Raw genomic sequence first — 20891 nt, forward strand, 5'->3', positions numbered from 1 at the left:
CTTTTGATCATTACATTCAAAACAATGTGGTTCCAGAAAGATTTAAGGAGAAAATAAGATCTGAAGAGGCAGTTGTCACTCCCAAGCTGGAGGGAGCCCCTTCCAGATGCAACGAGAGAAGGGGAGAAGGGTCAGATGCTCACCGGGGCTGAGCGGGGGCCTGCCACCTGCCCCAGGCGGCAGCGGAAGAGAGGCCCAGACAGGTTGGACAGAGGGGACAGAGAGGACACTCAGGGAAATGCTGAGCCAAGGGCACATCGCGCCACCACGCAGGGGCCGAGGGCAAAGTCCACAAGTCTCCCACGGCCCCCAGAGAAGCTGGAGGACGAAAGGCCTGCAGGTCAGGGCCAGCTCAGGCTGACACGGAGGACGCGCGCTCCACAGAGAAAAGGGCCTGGGGATAACTTGTGTGGGGGTGGGGCAGGACGATGTCCATCCTGGGCAGGCCGGTGTCGGTGGCAACAGGTGCCACCGCAGTGCTATCAGTTTATACAGTCCCCGGAGCATGCCTGGGGTTAAAGAAGAGCAAAGGACCGCTGGGAATTGAGTTTAAATGACCAAGTTTACCCGGAATTGGCCACAATGACATTTTCCGTCTGTCAGAAGAGGGGCTCGAAATAGCAATTAGGTTGAGCGATAGGAAAACACAGTCCTGGTTTCGCTTCACCTGAGCACGTGGAGTGAAAAGTGCTTCCCACTGACTTTCTTCCCACTGCAGCCAGGAAGCTTCTAGAACTCGGTAATGTAGGCTGAAGGTGGGAACAGCCAGCTCAGCCTCGGGATGGTACTGGGGGACCCCCTGGGGCTTGAAGCATGCAACCCACGCTGAGACCCCGGCAAAGGGAGCGGGGCTGTGTCAGGGGCTGACTTGGCCCCTTGGGGGCTGCCGAGGGGTCCCATGAGGGCGGCCTGGGCAGGGGTGTCTGGGCAGCTGGACGGCCAAGGCCAGAGCCGATGGGCAGGAGGAGTGGGCAGCGGGCAGGGCTCCCGGCTGGCCGGAGTCGTGGTCCCAGCCAGAAGCCTCCGGCCCCCTCTAGTCTCGACCGCTAAGGCTGCCCATTGCCGGGGCGGGGGGCACCGGCCCTCAGCCCACAGTGCTGATCACATCTACCCGGTTCTGGGGAGGAAATCCAGGTGCTAATGAGAACAGATGAGATTTCCCAGGCCCCGCCCGGTCAGTGGGTTTCCCTGTGTGGCGTGAGCGACACCTGGTGGTCACAGGTGGGAACTTCAAGTCATGTTCTGCAGCCAAGGACACCCCACCAGACCCCGCTCCAGCTCTGGGCAAAGGCAGGTTCGCCACGGAGCCTGGCAGCGGCTCAGCGTGAACCTGAGACGGGGCAGCGGCAAGGAGGTGTCCATACGGAGACACATCTCCCAGGCAGGAGTTTCATTCATTCATTCATTCATTCTCCCAAGCTTGTATTGACGGCATGTAAACATTAGAAGTAGACAGATGAACAAAATGGCCATGTGCCTGGCTTCGTGGAGTTTGCATCCTAATGGGGAAGGCAGACAACAAGTGTGTAAATGATAAGGTAATTTCATACTGTGTTAAGCGCCGTGAGAATTCACAAAGTTCAGGAATAGAGACCAAAATCTTTCTCAGCACCTCAGTAAACTTCATCTCAGCTGCTTCTCCCAACACTCACCTTGACACCGGTCCTGGGCCCCAATCACATGGAACTCCAGGCAAGTCCTGATCTGCAGGGGCCATCCAGGCCTCAGGGCCTTTTCACATGCTGTTCCTGCTAGCTCCAGTGCCCTCCCCACCTCATGCCCCCGGCAAAGCCCACCTGCCCATTACAACTAAACACAAAGGTCACCTCTTCCATGAAGCCTTCCCTGATACTCCACGGGCAGAATTAGCATGTCCCTCAGTATTATTCATGCACTTTCTACAGACTCTTACGCAAGTCAGAGAGTGGAGCAGCTGGATGTGGAATCAGGAAGACCTTGGGTTCCAACCCTGACTCTGCCACCTCTGAATTTTGTGGCCTTGGGCACATTTCTTAGTTTTTCTTGGCCTCAGTTTCCTTGACAGAGCAAAATGGAAATTATAACAGGACCTTATAACAGGACCTATCGCCTACTTGCGAAACTTAAATCCACGTCAGTAAAGCACTTAGACACAGAGAAGATGCTTTAAGTACCAGCTGCCTCGTTACTGATGTTAGTGCTGAGTGGATCCTGCAAGTGCGTGTTATCTGGGCTCCCCGCAGGCTGTGAGAGGCTGTATCTCATCCTGTCCTGTGGGCATTTTCCCCTTGCCCCAGAATTGCCTCCAGGACTCCAAGCAAGAGGCAGAGCGGTGTTGAGTGCCCTCAGCCAGCAGTAAAGGTGTTGGAGGTGGCCAGAATGTCACCCCACCATCTCCCTATCCTCCACCCCCACCAGCGCCAGCCATCAGCAGGAGACTGCAGAGGAGGTGCCAGGAGAGACCAGGAGTCAGGGCTGCAGAGCAGGGGTGGGGCGGGGGAGGGATGCTGCAGGCCTGGGAACCTCGCCCACAGCCCCTGCGGATGTCAACCTCAAAGAGACGGCCTTGGACAGAGGCCGTGACAGCCAAAGGCAGGCCATGCTGGCCGAGGTAAGTAAAAACACTTGTTTCTCCCCGTCCGTCCTCCCTTTCCCCATCCCCCCCTCCACCCCCCCTCCCCCCAGTAGAGAGGGAGAAAGAGGAAAGACGTGAAGCCCCCTCCCCACCCCCAGGGCAAGGCTGGGCTGGCTGTACAGGAGGGGACAACATGAGCGTGAAATTGGATTTCAGATGGAAGTTTTAGACTCACCCAAATCAGCCTTTTTATTGCCCAAAATTGCCTGGGCCGTAGCGACGGGACAGGAAGCAGAGATTGGAAAGGGCAAGGCCAAAGGGGGTGAGTCAGCAGTGGGGAGAAAATGATCCATTTCCTGTGTGTTCCGCAGAGGCCAGAGCCCAGAGGGGGCTCAGTGCCAGTGTCGCTGGAGGACTGGCTATGTCCTCGGCCTGGGGAGTTTGCAGACCCCAGACACGGTCCCTGGAGAGAGGCTTGGCCCTGGGCGGCCTCAGCGTCTTCCCCAGACCCGCCTCGTGCCCGCACTCTCAGGGGACGCAGGGCCCCACACTCAGAAGGGCCCAGGCTTGGTTTGATGCTCTGCTGCTGCTGTCTTGAAATTCTTCATGCTTTTTGAACAAGAGGCCCCACGTTTTCGTTTTGCACTGAGCCCTGCAGATTAGGTAACTGATCCTGGGATCACCCCTTGCTTTCCAAGGTCACAGCCAGCAGCAAATGGAGCCAACTCCAGGCTGTGCCCCATGGGTAACTTCTGAGAGTCTCTGACCCCAGCCAGGTGCCCCACCCTCCTCCTCCCCCAGGAGGCAGGCTCGGGGACCATTGCCCACTCTGCTGCTGCACTCAGAGCCTTGGCTTGCGCAGACCATCAGAAGAGGGCCTCAGCGAGCCGTGACAGGGGTGGCCAGGACACTGCACTGTCCATGTGTTGGGGCGGGGGCCCTGCTGCAGATCCTCGAGGGCAGAGAAAACTGCAGGAAGTTGGGTAGACTTTCCAGACAGCCACATGGGACAAACGGAGGGAGACAGACCCCTAATCCCGGTAACAACAAACACTAGCGCTTAGTGAGCAGTTAGGTGCCCGGCCCTGGCCAAGTAAGTTGCTTATGTGCATTCACCCATTTACCTTCGCAAAAGTTCTAGGCTTGACTAGCTCATCTCCATGTTACAGAATAGGAAACTGAGGCACGCAGAGATAAGTGACTTGTTCAAGAGTCCACGTAGCTAGTACGCAGCAGAGCCGGATATACCCAGGATGTACTTGCACCTGGGGGTTTTCCACACATCATCTCCAACCTTTCCAATAACCCATGGCAGTTATTAGTGCTGAACAATGACTCAAGATGTCTTCCGGGTGAACGATGAGATTGGCTTAGGTCATTAAGTATGAAATGTCCGATTTCCTTAAGTACTAAGTTTCACAGTTGATATCTCTGACATTTCACTTTGACACTTCTTGTTTTATTTTCATCGTGAAGGTACATCCTCAGTCTTTCAAACGCACATTTTCGCTTGTGATTATCTTGCAAATTTTTTAGAGCAATTTTTGTGCAACCACGAATAAGTAAAAAATTTGTGTTATTTTCAAATATGAGTTCCGTCATGGAACCAGTGCAGCGCAGACAGCTCGAAATATCAGTGAAGTTTTTGGGAAGGATGTGGCTAATGAACACACAGTATGTTGATGGTGTGGGAAGTTCCACTCTGGTGACTTTAATCTTGAAAATGAACCATGCAGGCAACCTGAGACCAAGGTGGATAATGATGAGCCAAAAGCTATAATGGAAGCGAATCCATCTCAAGCTACATGTGAATTAGCAGCAAGGTTTGACATTACTATTCCAACAATATGGACCATTGGAAACAAATGGGCAAGGTAAAGAAGCTCGATAGATGGATTCTGCATGAATTAAATGAGCGTCAGAAGAGAAATCATCTCAAAGCTTGTCTTTCTTTGCTGTCACGACACAAAGGTGAACCATTTCTATACCGTATTGTTACACGTAATGGAAGATGGATTCTTTTTGACAATTCCAAGTGTCTGGCACAACGGGTGGATATTGAAACAAAGTCCAAAACCAAATATTCATCAAAAAAAGCTAATGGTGTCTGTTCGGTGGTCCAGCGCTGGTATTATCCACTACAGCTTCATGAAACCTGCTCAGTCGATTACAGCGGATGTCTACTGCAACCAGTCGGATGAAATAATGAGGATGCTTGTGATTAAGCAGCCGAGATTGGTCAACGGAGACAGGCCAAGCATTGTCAGAGGGCCCTCTCTTTAGAATGGGTTTTGTCACTTCTCCTGGAAGTGGACAAGGGGACTCTTCAGGGTGCTCCCAGCCACATTGGGAAGGGAGTATTAGTTCTCTTGCTGGCTGATTATTTTACCCAAAGTCAGCACATTTTTAAGGAAGAGTCTGTTGTGGGACTCAGGCCCCATGTTCTAAGGCACTTCCCTATTTGAACCTAGGTTGTACTTACTTTTCCTCCAACCCCAGAAGGAAAACATTTGTGGGAACTAACAATCAGCAATTTCAAGAACCAAGTCAGCAGGCTGGGACAGCTGGATGACTTTCTGTCTCAGGTGCTGATCAAGGTCCAAGCGGCATGAGTTGGTATGTGTTATCATTTTATTCTCAGTAGCAACACACAGAGGCTTCCCTAACATCACCTACAGGAGCAGGTTGGGGTTTGGGGATGCCCTTTGGGGATGCTCGAGAAATAGCGAGCCTGTCCCTAAGGGCTGCACAAAGGCCAGGCGAAGCAGGGGAACCCGATTTCTCTGGAGTTGGTTTGGCTTTACAAAATTCTCCCTAAGCCCAATCTCCACGTGGCATAGAATTTAAGGTATGTTTCTAAAATATTTGCAAGAAAGTAGCCCCAACAATAGATAAAAGAAAATGGGTGACCAGGGTGATGGGGGGGAGGTATATAGTCAAAGCTGTTCCCCACATGTAGAAAATACCTTAATCATATTTGAAAATGCATGTGAGTATCTCACGGTATCAAAGTACGCTTTCATTTGTAAGCAACAGGAAATAAAAATATGGCCCAGGGTTTTTAAAAAGTACGTGAGCTCTTGGGACTAAAAAGTCCTGGAGAATGCAGTGCACAGACTCTAAAGTGGGCGAAGGTCCCCACCTCCCGGTGTTTATGCCCGTGTGGGATCCCCTGCCCCTGAGTGTGGTGGGACCTGTGACTTGCTTCTAGCCAATAGGATGGAGCAAAGGTGAGAGGATGTATGTTATCAAGGTACCTGATTATGTTAGGTAAGATTGAACCATCTCTCTTGCTGGGAGACTCTCTTCCTGCATGGCTGTGCACAAGGGAGTGAGCTCGCTACTCGCCGTGAGCTGCCCCATGGAGACGGAGCTGAGGGCAGCCTCTGGTTAAGAGCCTACAAGGAGCTGAGGCCCTCAGTCCAGCAGCCCACAAGGAACTGAATGCTTCCAACCATCACGTGAGCTTGGAAGTAGATCCTTCCCCAGTCAAGCCTCAGAAAAGAACGCAACCCTGACCAAGACTTCGGCTGCAGCCTCACAGAGAACCCAGCTAAGCCTTGACCAGACTCCTGACCCACAGGAACTGTGAGATAATAAATTTCTGTCATTTTAAGCCACTAAATTTGTGGTACTATTGTTACTTAGCAATAGACAACTAATACAAATAGATGGCTTCAGGCATGGCTGGATCCAGGAGCTTAGAGGACATCCCCAGATCCTAGCCTGTCCTCCTCTCTCGGTTCTACTCTGTTACATGATGGCTTCATTCTGTCTCCAGGTCTCCAGCAGCAGCCTGTATCCTCCCAGGTTCAAGCTGAGCATAAAAAGAATCTGTGAGTCCTGCTCCTCTGGGACAAACTCGAATCCTGTGAGTTGAACAATCCCAGCCAAAAGCCCTGGAGTAACTCTAACTCTTTCATTCAAGATTTCTGCCCTTGTGGAGCCAGACAAGGAACGGTGTTTGGATTGGACCAACCCGAGTCATGTGCTCAACCCTGAACCAATAACTGTGGCCAAGGGTACCCAAAGTTCTGATTGGCCAGTCCTGGGTCCCATACTCCACTCTGAGCACTAGGACTGGAGCCCCGCCCCTGCCATCATGGACAGAGCCAGGCTGGGCTTCTCCAGTGGACACTCGGGACAGTTACCAGGGGAACATGATGTGGAAGCCTGGCAGTCCGGTGTTTTCCCAGACACAACAGACCTCCATGCCTCTGTGATGATTTATTATTAATTTTTTCAATGCTTTCCATTGAGCAGAAATCACATCTGTCAGAACTCTACATGAAGTCCAGTCCCCAGCTCACCCACAGATTTGCCGTGTGACCCTCATTCTGGGTCTCAGTCTCTCCAGCTATAAAACGAAGAGCTGGTCCAGAGCCCCAAAGGCCCTCCTGGCTGTCACCTAGGAATGGGTTTGGAAAACACACTTCCCCTGGAGTTTCCTGCAGACCAGCCAAGGGCAACCAAATTCAAGTTGGGAGTTGCAGCAGACACAGTGGATCTGTGTCCCATGAGCTTACCACTTCATGGCCACCTGCCCGATCCCAGAGGCTGGAATGCACAGCTCTCTGCCTGGGGGCTTTCCCCAGAGCCACGGAAGAGAAGACATACCAGGGAATTAGCACCGCCTAGGAGTAGGCCTCCTACCACCAGGGACTCGGTGGATAAATAGCCAGCTCCCTCGCTCTGCAGGTGGGTACTTCAGACGTGTGTTCTACACTCTGCCCCAGAACTCTTCTAGCAGGATTAAGCTCCAGCCACCCACAGTGTAATTGACACAATAAAACGCTTTTTATGGGGCTGCCTTCTCCTTCCTTCCCTACATCTCGCAAATAAACTACTGTGCTTGAGTCCTCATCTCATGGTCTGCTTTGCAGGGGCTGGAGGTGGGGCTCTGAGGGGCTTGTCTAGAGATCAGATGTGTTTCAGATGTGTATTGTGATCATTAATTTTAGGTGTCAACTTGGCTGGACCACAGTGCCCGGATATGTTGTTAATCATTATTCTGAATGTTTCTGTGAAGATGTTTTTGGAGGAGATGAGATTAACATTTAAATTGGTAGACTTGGAGTAAAGCAGACGGCCCTCCCTAATGTGGGTGGGCCTCATCTAATTGGTTGAAGGTCTTACTAGAACAAAGACTGACCCTCCTCCCAGCAAGAGAGAACTCTGCAGCGGATGGCCTTCGGACTTGAACTACAACATCGGTTCTTCCTGAGTCTCCACCCTGCCGGCCCACCCTGTGGATTTTGGACTTGTCAGCCTCCATAATTGCATGAGCCAATTCCTTAAAATAAATCTCTTTGTACACACACACGCACACGCAAACGTGCATGTGTGATTTGTTCTGTTTCTCTGGAGAACCCCAATAAAGGCAGGAATTTATTCCAAAACCTGCAGATTTCAACTGTCCCTCTCTTAAGGCTGTGAAGCTCCCCAGAGTGAGGCAGGGAGAGGGCAAGGGTAGGGGGCACACAGTGTGCCCCTGCCAGATGGGCCAGCCCCTTTCACAGAGTTCTCTGGAAGCCCTCGCCAATGACTTCCACCTACATGTCATCAGCTACCCCATGCTGCAAGGGAGGCTGAGATGAAAGCATTTCCTCGGACAACTTGTCAACCCAGCGAAGTCAGGCTTTGGCTAACAAGGATCAGGGGAGGCAGAAATACAGTTCGCCTCCAAGGACCCAGCTGCTTTGAGGATTCTCCAATCTGGCAGACAGGAGAAGGGTCCAGGCACCCAATTGTCCCTCTTCTTCTCCAACATCCTCACTTTCCCACAGCCTAGTTCCTGTAGTGGACCGCATGCCTGCCTGGGAACCTGGAGACACGGCACGGTTGTCCCGCTCTGCCCCCGCGTGGGTGCATGACCTTGGGCTGGATGCTCAGCGCCTCCAGGTTTCGGTTTCCCCAACTGCACAGTGACGTGGAGTGGAGTTCTGAGTGCCCCTTCAACTCCAGGGTGCTAATTCTGAACACTAGCCCCTCTCAAGTCCCGGACCTACACCGGGTCCTATTAAATGGCACAAGCATTTGCGTGAGGGCTCAGCCACTGCTGGCAGGTGTTTCTTCACATCAGCAGCGGATGGTCTGAGCAGGTGGCTCCCATCTGGGCTGCCAGAGCATCTGCGTTCATGTCGCTCGGGCCATCCCTTCTGTGTGAGCTTCAGGCATCAAAAGAAGATGTCACTGCTGTGCCAGGTGCCGCTGTTGAAGGTGTTTCATTGTGTTCTGACTCTGAAAATTCATCCTAGACAGGATGGACCTAAGACAACTCATCTTAGTGGTGTCGCGGTGGAGTCAGAGCCTGACTGCAATGGTTTGGATGTGTGTCGCCTCCAAAACTCATGTTGAAATTTAACTGCCAGGTAACAGTATTAAGAGGTGGGACCTTTAAGAGGTGATTAGGCCATGACAGCTCCGCCTCATAGGTGGGGTTGATTACAAAAGGGCACGTTCGACTCCCTTTTGTCTCTCTTTGCCCTTTCACCACAGGAGGATGCAGCAAGAAGGCCCTTGACTGGTGCCAGCATCTTTATCTTGGATTTCCCAGCCTCTGGCACTGTAAGGAAATACACTTCTGTTCATTATAAATTACCCAGTCTCAGGTATTCTGTTACAGCAGCACAAACAGACTAAGACACTGACCCTGAGCTTCCTTCCTTAATGGCTGCAGCAGACGCTTGATGAGGGGCATTTGCAGTAAGAGTCTAGCAAGAAGGGGAGTGGAGTGCCCCTGGGTGTTCCTGTCCCATCCCCACACCTCGCACTAACACATGGGACTGAGCACAATCTGGAATTTAAAAGACATTCAAGGATTCTGCATATTGCAGATGAGGAAACTGAGGCTCTATTTTCCACATGGGGCTTTGAGAGGGCTGAAGGGGTACAGCATCCACTCTTTGGAAGTTTTGTAGCTTTGGGATGAACCAGACAGAGGCAGTTCTCAGGGAGGGAGGAGCCGCAGAAGCAAACACATAGGGGACACAGATGACCAGCGGACGTTGCAAGTATCCATGGAACACCGTAGATCTCAACAAGGGATCTTACGACCATGCTTATGCACACTGTCTCCCCGGAGACACTTAGCTATCCTGAGGGCACCTTGTAGGGGCTGAGAGCCTACAATTATCCAGGTGCTGGTTACCATGACAACAGAAATCAGGAAGTAAAGTCAACATGACCTTGTTTATTCCTGCAACCTGTGAATCCAGAGGAAATTTAGGCTACACCAGAGTATCTGATTCGAAACAACATCCCATTCTCCAAGCAAGCTACATCATAAAGTGGCTCCTGGGCTACCACTTTTAACAGGGTGAAAGCCCTGCGAACCTACAATTACAGTTGCAAAGAAATCAATTAATCAGCTAATAGATTTTGTATTAGTCAGCTATTGCCATAGTAATGCTGCATAACAAACCATCCTAAACTCAGTGGCTTAAAACAATAATCCCTTCATCTCACTAACATGTCTTTGGTTTGTCTGAGAATCAGCTCATCTAGGCTGGGCTCAGCTGGGCTCTGCTGGGTCCAGGTGTGCTGCATATGTCTCTCCCCCTCCTTGGACCTGTGCATAAGAGGCCAAGCTGAACCATACAGGCACAGTTCCAGCCTCTGCTTGCATCCATCTGCTAATAACCCCTGGCCAAGGTAAATTACAAGGCCAAGCCCAAAGACAATGGGAAGGGAAGACCACTTCTGCCCACTGGGAGTCCGTGTCAAAGGTGTGGATATATACTCTAACTATAAGAAAGCAAAGAATTGGGACAAACAAATCAGTCTACTTTTTTTGAAGACCACTGACCTCTTTGGATGATATAAAGACCATCAGAAGTATTGTATAGTCCCACAGCAACCTTCCCCAGGAAGAAAGAAATATGTTCAACCCGAATACACCCAATTTCCTCTGATCTCGGAAGCTAAGCAGCGTTGTGCCTGGTTAGTACTTGGCTGGGAAGAAGGGTGATACTGCAGCTAGGCTAGCCAAGCAAGAAGAGGGCCAGGGGAGTCCTGCTCATTGAGAAGTGCCACTCCATTCACAGAGTGGCAGGCGGGAGACACAGCTTGGTTTCCCTGCATTATTCTGCCTTCCCCAGGTTAGTCCCAGCCCTGGCCAACACCTTGCAGGGGATTTGTTTTGCATCTTCCTGGTGCTGATGTTATCCGAGCTCTCACACCTGACTCCCTTTGGGCACTCTTGAGCCTCTTGTATCCTATTATTGCCTTCTTTCTTCCTTCTTAAAGTTTATTTTGCTGTTCTTTTTTTAACTCTTTATTTCAGATACTTAGCTCAATAATAGTCAATGTTTCTTTTGTAATATAATTTTTTTTTTTTTTTGGTAGAGACAGGGTCCCCAGGCTCATCTAGAATTCCTAGCCTCAAGTGGTCCTCCAGCTTCAGCCTTCCAAAGTGCTGGGATTACACAGGCATGAGCCACCATGCCTGCCCTGTAATATAGACATTTAACACTGTGAATGTCCCCCTAAATTCAGCCTCAATTACATCATGTTTATTTTGATATGTAGTAATTTCATTGTTATTTATTTTAAATTTCCTTTAAATTTCATCTTTGCTGAGATTAGTCAGAAGTATATTTTAATTTCTATAACTGGAGTTTTCAGAAGATATCTTTATATTAATGATTTCACATTTAAGTGCAACATGGCTAGAGAATGTGGTCTGGATGATAACAATCCTTTAAAATGTGTTGAAATTTGCTTTATGGTCTAGTATTCAGTCTGTTTTTGAAAATGTTCCCTGTATTTGAACAGAACATGTATTCTCTAATTCTTGAACATACAGTTCAACATATCTATTAGGTTAAACTTGTTCACTGTTGCTTCAGTTATCTATTGGTGCATAACAAACCACTCCAAAATTTAGAGGCTTAAAACGTTTTATTTGGTCCTGATTCTACACCCTGGGCTGGGCTCATCTGGGTAGTTCTGCTGGTCCTTCGTGTGAATGTATTCAGCTGGCAGATTGAGGGCTGGGCTCAGCTGAGTGGTTCTGCTAGTCCTTCATGTGAATGTACTCAGCTGGCAGATTGAGGACTGGGCTCAGCTGAGTGGTTCTGCTAGTCCTTCGTGTGACTGTATTCAGCTGGCAGATTGAGTGAGGGCTGAGCTCAGCTGGGACACTGGGATGGGAGGAACTCCCCACCTCCACAAATACTCTCAGGGCCTGTACCTTTCACCGTGGTCTTTCCAGCAGGGTAGCTGGAAGCAGGAGCTATCAGGCATTCTTAAGGCTTAGAGTTGGAACTCGCAGAAGGCCACCTCTGCCACATTCTATTTGTCAAAACAAGTTCCAGCCCAATCCAGATTTAAGTGAAGGGGCTACATAAGGGCATGAATATGGGAGAAATGGTTATTTAATGTAATTAACATAGTAGACTGCCACAATTGTATTTTTCAACTGCTTGAACTATTAATTACTAGAAGAGTTATGCTAAATCCACACCACACCCCAGAAGTGATGATGGATTCCTCAGTTCCTCCTTGATGTTCTGTCAATTTTTTGCCTTGAATATTTAAGGCTATGTTAATAGGCTCATTCAAGTTTAAAATCGTTATATCTTACCTATGAATTAAAGCTTTTATTGTATAAAATGACCTTCTTTATCAGTAGTAATTCTTTTAGACTTAAAATCTATTTTGTCTGCTATTAATATTGATGTGCCATGTTTCTTTTGGTTAGAATTTGCCTGGGGAATCTTTCCCCATTCTTTTACTTTGATCTTTTCTGGGTCCTTGGGTGTGTCCCTTATAAGCAAGCATGTAGCTGGACCGTGATTTTATTTTATTCAGCCTGACAGTCTTTGTCTTTTAACTATTTTAGTCTGTTTACATTTGTTTTGGTGGGTCTTATATGTAGATATATTTCCACCTTCTTGTTTTGCCCTATTTGTACTGATTTTAATTCATATGCTTCTTTTTTCTTCATTTCTCTCATTCTTTTGCATTGATTGACTTTTGTTTCCTCATTTCATTTTTCTCTTCTGTTAATCTGAAATTTAGACACTCTATTTCTCTCCTTTTGTGTTTACCCTAGAAATTTTAACATGAATATTTAACTTAACAAAATTTAACATTAATAAAAATATTTATTCTCTTCTCAAACAGTTCAAAGATCTTAGAACACTTTCATTGTGATGACTTCCCTCCCTACATATATGCCTTCAGTGTCCAGTATTTCAGTTCTTTCTTTCCCTGTAGCAAGTTAGAGTTATTGTCATTAATACAGTCGATGACATGAATTACCTTCATGTTCACAAAATGTCTGCCATTCCTTTTGAGATCATTTTTATTCTCCCTGAAACACGTTGTATTTGTTTTATAGGGCTACTGTAACCAAGCACCATAGACTGGGTGGCTTAAAAACAGAAATTTATGGCTGGGCGCGGTGGCTCACACCTGTAATCCTGGCACTCTGGGAGGCCGAGGTGAGAGGATTGCCTGAGCTCAGGAGTTTGAGACCAGCCTGAGCAAGAGTGAGACCCCATCTCTACTAAAAGTAGAAAAAAAAATTAGCCAGGCGTGGTGGTGATCACCTGTAGTCCCAGACACTGGGGAGGCTGAGGCAGGAGGATCGCTTGAGCCCAGGAGTTTGAGGTTGCTGTGAGCTAGGCGGACACCATGGCACTCACCTGGACAACAGAGTGAGAGACTCTGTCTCAAAAAAAAAAGAAGAAATTTATCTTCTCACAGTTCTGGAGGCTGAAAATCCAAACTTAAGGTGTCAGAAGGGTTGGTTCCTCCTGAGGCCTCTCTCCTTGGCTTGTAGACAGCATCTTTTCCCTGTGTCTTTAAACATGATCTACCTTCTGTGCATGGCGTCTGTGTCCAAATTTCCTTTTCTTATAAGGACACCAGTCACATTGAATTAGGGCCCATCCTCATGACCTCATTTTAACTTAATCACCTATTTAAAGACCCCCATCTCCAAATACAGTCACCTTCTGAGGTACTGAGAAGTTAGGATTTCAACATAAGAATTTTGGGGTGGGGAATGGAGGAAGAGACACAATTCAGCCCATAGCACACACTATTAGTATAAAATAATCATCTGTGTTTGCTTATTAAAAATGTCTTCATTTTCCCAGTTTTCTTGTGAGATATTTTTACTGAGTTTACAATTCTAGGTTAATGCATTATTTTCTCATGATGCCTTTAAGATATTATTTCCCCTCCAGCTTTCACTTTTGTCATTGAGGTGTCAACTCAGTTTATGTGGTTCCCTGAGGATTACATGAGTTAATATATGCAAGTGCTCAGAACTGTGCCTGACACCTAGTAACTATTGTATAAGTAGTAGTTATTATTATTTTCTCTCTGGGTGTTTTTAATATATCTTTGTCTTTGATGCCCTTCAATTTCACTATGGTAGATCTGGGGTTAGATTTCTTCTTATCTATCAAGCTAAGCATTTCATGTCATTTCTCAATTTAAAATTCCCAGCTATTATCTCTTCAACTATTACCTCTTCCTCATTTCTGTCCCTTCTGGAACTCTGTTTAGATACGTGTTAGATCTCTTCCTCTCTCTTTCCTGTCTCTTTTTCTTCCATTCATCTTTTCCATACCTGTGTCTGTGTTGGGTTCAGTGTCATTTTTTCAGACCTATATTCCAGTTCATTCTTTCTCATCTGCGTTTTAACCTGCAACATAACATAACTATTAAGTTTCCATTTCAAATATTTTTCATTTTTAGATGTATTATTTGGTTCTTTTCCCCACTTTTTATATTCTCTTATTTCTTACCAATACTTTTAATATCCTCTTATTTCTTTAGAAATATTAGATATGTTTATTTGATTTTTATTTGTTAATTTCAATATCGAAAATCTTTGTGGCTGTGATTCTGCTGTCTGTGGTTTGGGCTGGCTTTCTTGTGATGCCTTATTTTCTTGTGTTAGGGTTTTTTGTTTTGTTTTTTTTTTGATATGCACTCACTTTCCTTGGAACTTAATCTGCTGGTAAATGATTGATATCCATGCTGTTGGTTTTACTACGTCATCCTTTCACTGAATGACAGCCCTTTGTGAGCTGGGGTTCAGGCAGGGGGTCTCCTATCAGACTCCCACCTGGGATGAACTCTAGGCTTTGTCTCCCATCTCTGCAGGAGGAAAACAGAAGGTCAGATTTACAAGGGTTCAGCAGATATCCTCCGGGCAGCTGGAGACTTTACTACTTACTTTACTACTTACCAGTTTAACTCTGAATTTCTGCTTTCACTTTGATTTTGGCCTCTGAAACTTTCTTACTGAGCTCAGTGACACTAAAAAAAAAAGTTTTGAGTTGTTTGTACATTTTTAATTGTTGCTGCAGGAGGACTGCCTGAGTGGCCCACTATAAAGGGGGTTAATTTATTATTTCTTTAAATATTTCCTCTCCTCCATCTCTTTTCCCCTCTTCCTTCTGGAACTCTTATCATTCATGTGTTAGAGCTCCTGTATCTCTCCTCTAACTCTCTGATTCTTCCTCTTACAATTTCCAACTCTTTATACTTTTCCTCTGGGTTTTGAGATGTTTCTTTCATTTTATCTTCTAGGTCTCTCATTTTGTTTTCAGCAGTTCTTAATGGTTACCGTTCTCTGTTCTAGTCACTTTTTAAAAAGTCATGATTTACTGTTATGGTACAATGTCTTTGCATGCCATGAACAATTCTCCTAAGGTGGGATGATGATGGTGGTGGTGGTGGTGGTGATGTAAAGTTTCCATCTATCTACCACTAGTTGAGATATTCTACTTTATCGTCTTCTCTCTGGCACCTGGATCTCCTTACGTCTATTTAGATTTTCTTTTTCTTACTCATAGCTCATTGACTTTCAGGGACAGCCTTTAGGGTCCCTTGTGTAAGATGTTGCTCCTTTCGTAAGTGCCGAGAGAAGCTCCCAGGTCTCAGCAGTGCTGCTGTTGGCAAGCTCCCATGCTCTAGGGTAGGGGAAATCCCAGTCCCCTCCCCCTACGCAGCTCTCCCACATTCTCCCCAGGCCAAAGAAGCACTACCAGGACCGCACAAGGAGATCCTGTTCTCTTGGGATCCTGGGCCCCATCCCAGGCCTCTGAGCTGCTGATCCCCTCACTCCCACCTAGCTGGAGAGGGAGAGCAACCCATGGCTGCTCCCTTTTTTGAAGATTCTAGGTGAGATCCCTGTTTCACACCTACATTCCAGGCCCTGCCATCAGACCCTCCCTCCTGGCTGCTCCTTGGCTCGGGAGGTGGAATTGAACACAAGTTGGGAGGAGCATTCGGTCCACCCCTCCTGCCTCTATAATAATTTTTAAACACGTGGTAGCCTAGGAAAGCATATCTGTGGGCCATATGTTTACAAATTTCAGTCTTGTGTATTCTTTTCAGGAATTGTAAGCTATTACATTTATATGGATGTAGCTAATTTACTTACACTAGACCATTTCCCAAGTTTTTAATTTTAATGTCATACAATATACTGTCCTTATAGATTCTTCATCTTCATGCCATTATTAGTGTGCTAAATTTGCAGTACCTGATTCCCAAAGCTCCGTGATGATAATAACAGCAATGTTACAATTTACTGAGTGCCTATTATATGTTGGGCCTTGCATATGTTAACTTATTTAATACTTGTGACGGCCCTATTTTTATCCTGATTTTACAAATAAGGAAACTAAGTCTTGGATGTTAAGCGACTCATTCAAGGTCACACAGTTAGTATTAATAGATGGTGGAGCCAAACTTCAAAGGTCTCATGCTTTCCACAATCCCATACTATACGTGGAGAATGAACTTCCAGTCCAGGGTCTGCAATTTACTAGCCATCCTTCCCTTGACAAGCAAAGTTAGCTGCCTGGGAACCAGATTCTTCTAATATAATCATCTCTGCCTTGCTGTCCTCCCAGCAGCACAGAGAGGACAATTGAGATAATGTATGTGGAAGCACTTTAAAAATTATAATATCCCATACAAATGTATTATTATTGAGTGTGCAGATAAGCTTACTTCAAGCACCTTAGCCCATTGGCAAGTGTGAAGGATATGTCCAGACCTCTTCAAATGCTCCAGTTGGATACCACTAACAGCATATAATTCCTCCCATAAAATGCCATAACATGTCCCTAAAAAAGTAAGAGACCCTTTAAAACATTTAATGATTATATAAACACAGGCATAAAAGCTATTTATAAAGATTTAAAATTATTTGTAAATGTTGTCAGGAGCACTTGCTGAAACTGTTTTGTGAATCACCTTCTCTTGGTTTCTTTTAAGTGAATGAGGACTGAACTCTGGTTCTGAATTCCAGTACCCTCTTTATTGGTTGAAAATTCCCTGTTTCTGTCTCAGAAATACTGCTTTCCTAGGCCTCTGTCATTTCTCTTCACTTCTATCTTAATACCAGTGCTTGGCTTTCATTGGGAGGCCATTTTCACAAAGAAACAAGACTTTCTTTCTAATTATTTTTCAAGGATTACAAAGTACTGGATAATATGTTGATTCATGAGTGATACAAATTCATACCATGATTTGTAACATTTGTAGCAAATGGAAAATGCCACATATATGCATTCCAGGTCCTTAGGGAATTTAGATCTGAGTTAAATCCTTGAATGTCATGGTTCTGTGGCAAAATGTAGGGAAGTATTTAGTAAGATGAATTTAGTCTCCACTTTGCCCAATAATTTGAGCAGTCTGGCTCTCTAATTAATGTATATAAGTTTCTTGATGCAAAGGCTATATCTTTTCCATCTTCAGATTCCTCTCCAGAAATCCCCAGTGCCTGTCATTTTCATGATTATGCAAAAATTATTTATAGCATGGAATGGAATCACATGCAGTACCTTTTTTCTATTGAGCACACCTGTCTCTTGGTAGAAGCAGAATGACGTAGTAACAGTTTTAATTGGCCCTTGTGTGACTTGGGTTGGTCGCTTTTCTGCCAGTCGTGATTGTATTCATCTATACGTGGTGGAAAGGAAGGTTTGGAGAGGATAATCTTTAAGACCACGGTTCTCAAATCTGGCCAATCACCTGGAGATCTTAAGGGACACCTGAGCTCCTTCTAGCAGCTTCTGATTCAGTAGATCTTACAGGCAAGAATCTGTAATAAGACCAGCTGATACTTATCAAGAACTTATTTTGGGCTAGGCATTGAGCTAAGTATTTTGCAAGTTCATGTTCTCAGTTTATATCTTCACGACCATTTGAGGTAGTTGCTATTATCACTCCCACTTTACAGACAAGGAAATTGAAGCTAAGAACAGCAAAAAGAAAAAAAAAACTGCTTAAAAGGTTATACAACTAGTAACTGGTCGAGCAGAGATTCCAGCTCAGGCCCAGGAACTCCAGACCCCATTCTCTCAATCGCTATGCTATAAAAGAGCTTTTCGGGCAGCTTCTGGTGATTTTGATGATTAAGCCCCTCAGAGGCAAACTCTCAAATGAGAGTGCATGTGTTTGAAATTTACAACACATCCCTCTGCAGTGTTTCTGGAAGGAAAATGGTTTAGGAACAGGACCATCGGAGGGAATAAAACGAGCAGCTAGACCTCTCATCAGCATTTCGCAGCTTTCAGGCAACGTCCTAGTACACTTCGCGAGGTCCCTAGTCTCACAGGCTGACTGGACCTGGGAACCAAGGCAGACTCTTTCTGTACACCTGGCACTTCTGGTCACGCCCCGTTCCGGGAATCCCCAATCCCAAGCTCGTTCTCCATGATTGACGTCACCTCAGAGCAATTACAATTGGCCATGGTGGACGGCCTCTCCACCTCCCTAACGACCCCGCCTTCCTTTCATTCTGAAAGAAAGAACCTCGGCCTGGACGTCCAATGAGAAGCGCCCCCACCCCAAAGATCCTGCCTCTTTCGGCGCCGACCCCGCCCCGAGGGCGGGAGGGACGCCCGACTCCCGAGGCGAGGCGGACCAATCGAAGAGCTCTTTCGGCCGGATGGACAGCAGCCGGCCCAATCCGCCGGGCCTCACCGGCACCGCCCCACCCCGCCGCGCCCCTCCCCCGCCCCTCAGCCGGGCCCGAGCGGCGGCCGGGCGGGTGCGGGCCTCGCAGCGGCGTCGGCGGCGGTGGTGGACGCGGTCTGAGGGGAGCGGCGGGCTCGCCGCGCGGGGCGTGGGGCGGCGCCTCGGCCCGGCTCGCGCTCGCCGGCGGGCGCGTCCATGGCCCCCGGGCCCGGGCGGGGCGCGGCCGCGGCCTGAGGGGCCATGTCCGGGGTGGTGCGGACCCTCAGCCGCTGCCTGCTGCCGGCCGAGGCCGGCGGGGCCCGCGAGCGCAGGGCGGGCGGGGCGCGCGACGCGGAGCGCGAGGCCCGAAGGCGCAGCCGCGACATCGACGCGCTGCTGGCCCGCGAGCGGCGCGCCGTGCGGCGCCTGGTGAAGATCCTGCTGCTGGGCGCGGGCGAGAGCGGCAAGTCCACCTTCCTCAAGCAGATGCGCATCATCCACGGCCGCGAGTTCGACCAGAAGGCGCTGCTCGAGTTCCGCGACACCATCTTCGACAACATCCTCAAGGTGAGCGTGCCCCGCCCGCCCGCACACCTGCGCCCAGGTGGGGCGCCCGGGCCGGCCGTGCCCGTGGCCTTTTGTGGCGGGTCTGCGGCGCTGGCCCGGCTCCCTTCATTGTCCGCTCCCCAGACCCTGGATCCCAGGCCCGGCCGCTTTCCCAGCCCCACCTGGGCTTCCCGGTGTCCCCAAGCGGTCTCGGGGGCGGCTTTAGGGCAGCGCGCCGGGGATGCTCAGCCCTGGGCGGCCTGCGCACTCGGGGCCTGATGGGCCGGTGGGAGTGGGAAAGCTGGCTGACTTCTGGGGATTGGGTACGGGGGAGTCCCGTACTGGGTACTGGAGAAAGCCCCCACTTCTCGCAGGGTGGCATCTGCCCGTCGCCCACTTGCAGCTTGGTGGGGTGGGGGAGCCCAACTCGCCCAGCCATCCAGCAAACTCCAATGAGCAGTGTAGCCTGGAGGGGAACAGGCCACGAGTCTCTCTTTTTAAACTTTTAGTAGGAAAATTTCAAACATGTACAAAAGTAGAGAAAATAGTAGAAGGAGCTGTAACGTACCCCACCCCCAGTCTCAACCGTGATCATTTTCCGTGCCAATCCCGTGCGCCTATGCCCTCCCCACAAGATCTCTAGGCAGATCCCAGACTTCGTGCGGTTGCATTAGACAACGTTGCAGGATGTGTCGCTGAAAGATAAGGCCTCCTTGTAAAAACATAACCACATTACCGTTAGCAAACCAAAAAATTAATAATGACTCCTTAATATCACCAAATGTCCAGTCTGTGTTGAGATTTCCTCTGTTGTGGTATAATTGTTTGTTTGAATCCACATACAACTAAAATCCTTGCAGTGCGATTCATCTCCAGGTTCTCCTTCTGTCTCTGGCCATGTTTGTGAGAGAAACTGTAGCATCAACAAAGTCTGGGTTCTGGTCTCACCACTGCAAGCCTGGGCGAAGGGCCCCAAAGAAAGGAAATCTGGAGAAAACTGATGATGAGGGGAAAGTAGCATCTCCTGCACCTAGATAGGATTTTGTTTTGTTTTATAGTTTTATCTCTACCCTTTTCTTGTCCCCTCACCACTTTTTTCCAAGCCTGTTTTGGGGAAACCAAGTTACAGGTATGAGAAAAGTGTGTCTCAAAGCAGAGGTGGAGAGAAGTTTGTCATAGCAGAAAACCTGCCTAGAGACTAGATTTTTATGGTGCCTGAGGGATTTTAAATTTAGCAAAGGGCTGTAGAAATCCATCTGGTACATTTCTTTCACTTCAACCACAAGGACGCTCCAGCAGAGCCCTGGAGATGAAGTGAGTCCTTACCAGGATCTCTGTGCTGGAACGCTGGGCTCCAGACTTCTGGGCCAGTATTCCCACTCTACGTATTTGTCATTAAAATGTTTCATTTAGACATAGCTCTTTTAGGATTGTGAGGGGGAAAATAATAATTTGAATGATAAAACATCCCTTTTCATTTCACCTCTTTCAAAAGCCTCTCAGTGAATTAGAGCTCTGACCAAATATTTCATAACTTTTAAAGACTAGGTGCCCAGTGTTGCTCACTGGGGGTGGATTGTGTGTTTAAAATTCCCTTCATCTTCTGGGGTAAAGTGCATTTGATTGTCTCTCAGAAGCTGCTCTCTAACTTCTCTGTCAAAGATCCTGATTTTATTTTTGCTGCTTTCCTGGACCTCACATCGAAGTAAAAGTGTAGAGATTTGGCTATCTCCAGTTTCTTTCAACTCAGGAGGTGGGGAAAAGATTCAGAAACATAGAATCTTAAATCTAAATCAGTGTATTAGTGTGTTTTATAAAACTCAGTCTTAACCTTTTCTTAATGCATATAAAC

The 20891-nt window shown here is 47.8% G+C and overlaps 1 protein-coding gene across 1 annotated transcript in view; it reads left to right on the forward strand.

Moving 5' to 3' along the window:
* The first annotated feature begins 18754 nt into the window (after positions 1–18754).
* Positions 18755–20891, forward strand: part of GNA12 (guanine nucleotide binding protein (G protein) alpha 12) — a 93107-nt gene continuing 90970 nt past the window's right edge. The window contains exon 1 of the mRNA XM_012639136.1: positions 18755–19060. Within this exon, the coding sequence (XP_012494590.1) occupies positions 18755–19060 (306 nt within the window). The remainder of the gene's footprint in view (positions 19061–20891) is intronic.

Source organism: Propithecus coquereli, unplaced genomic scaffold (assembly GCF_000956105.1).
Source record: "Propithecus coquereli isolate 6110/MARCELLA unplaced genomic scaffold, Pcoq_1.0 Scaffold137, whole genome shotgun sequence".
Lineage (NCBI taxonomy): Eukaryota > Metazoa > Chordata > Mammalia > Primates > Indriidae > Propithecus > Propithecus coquereli.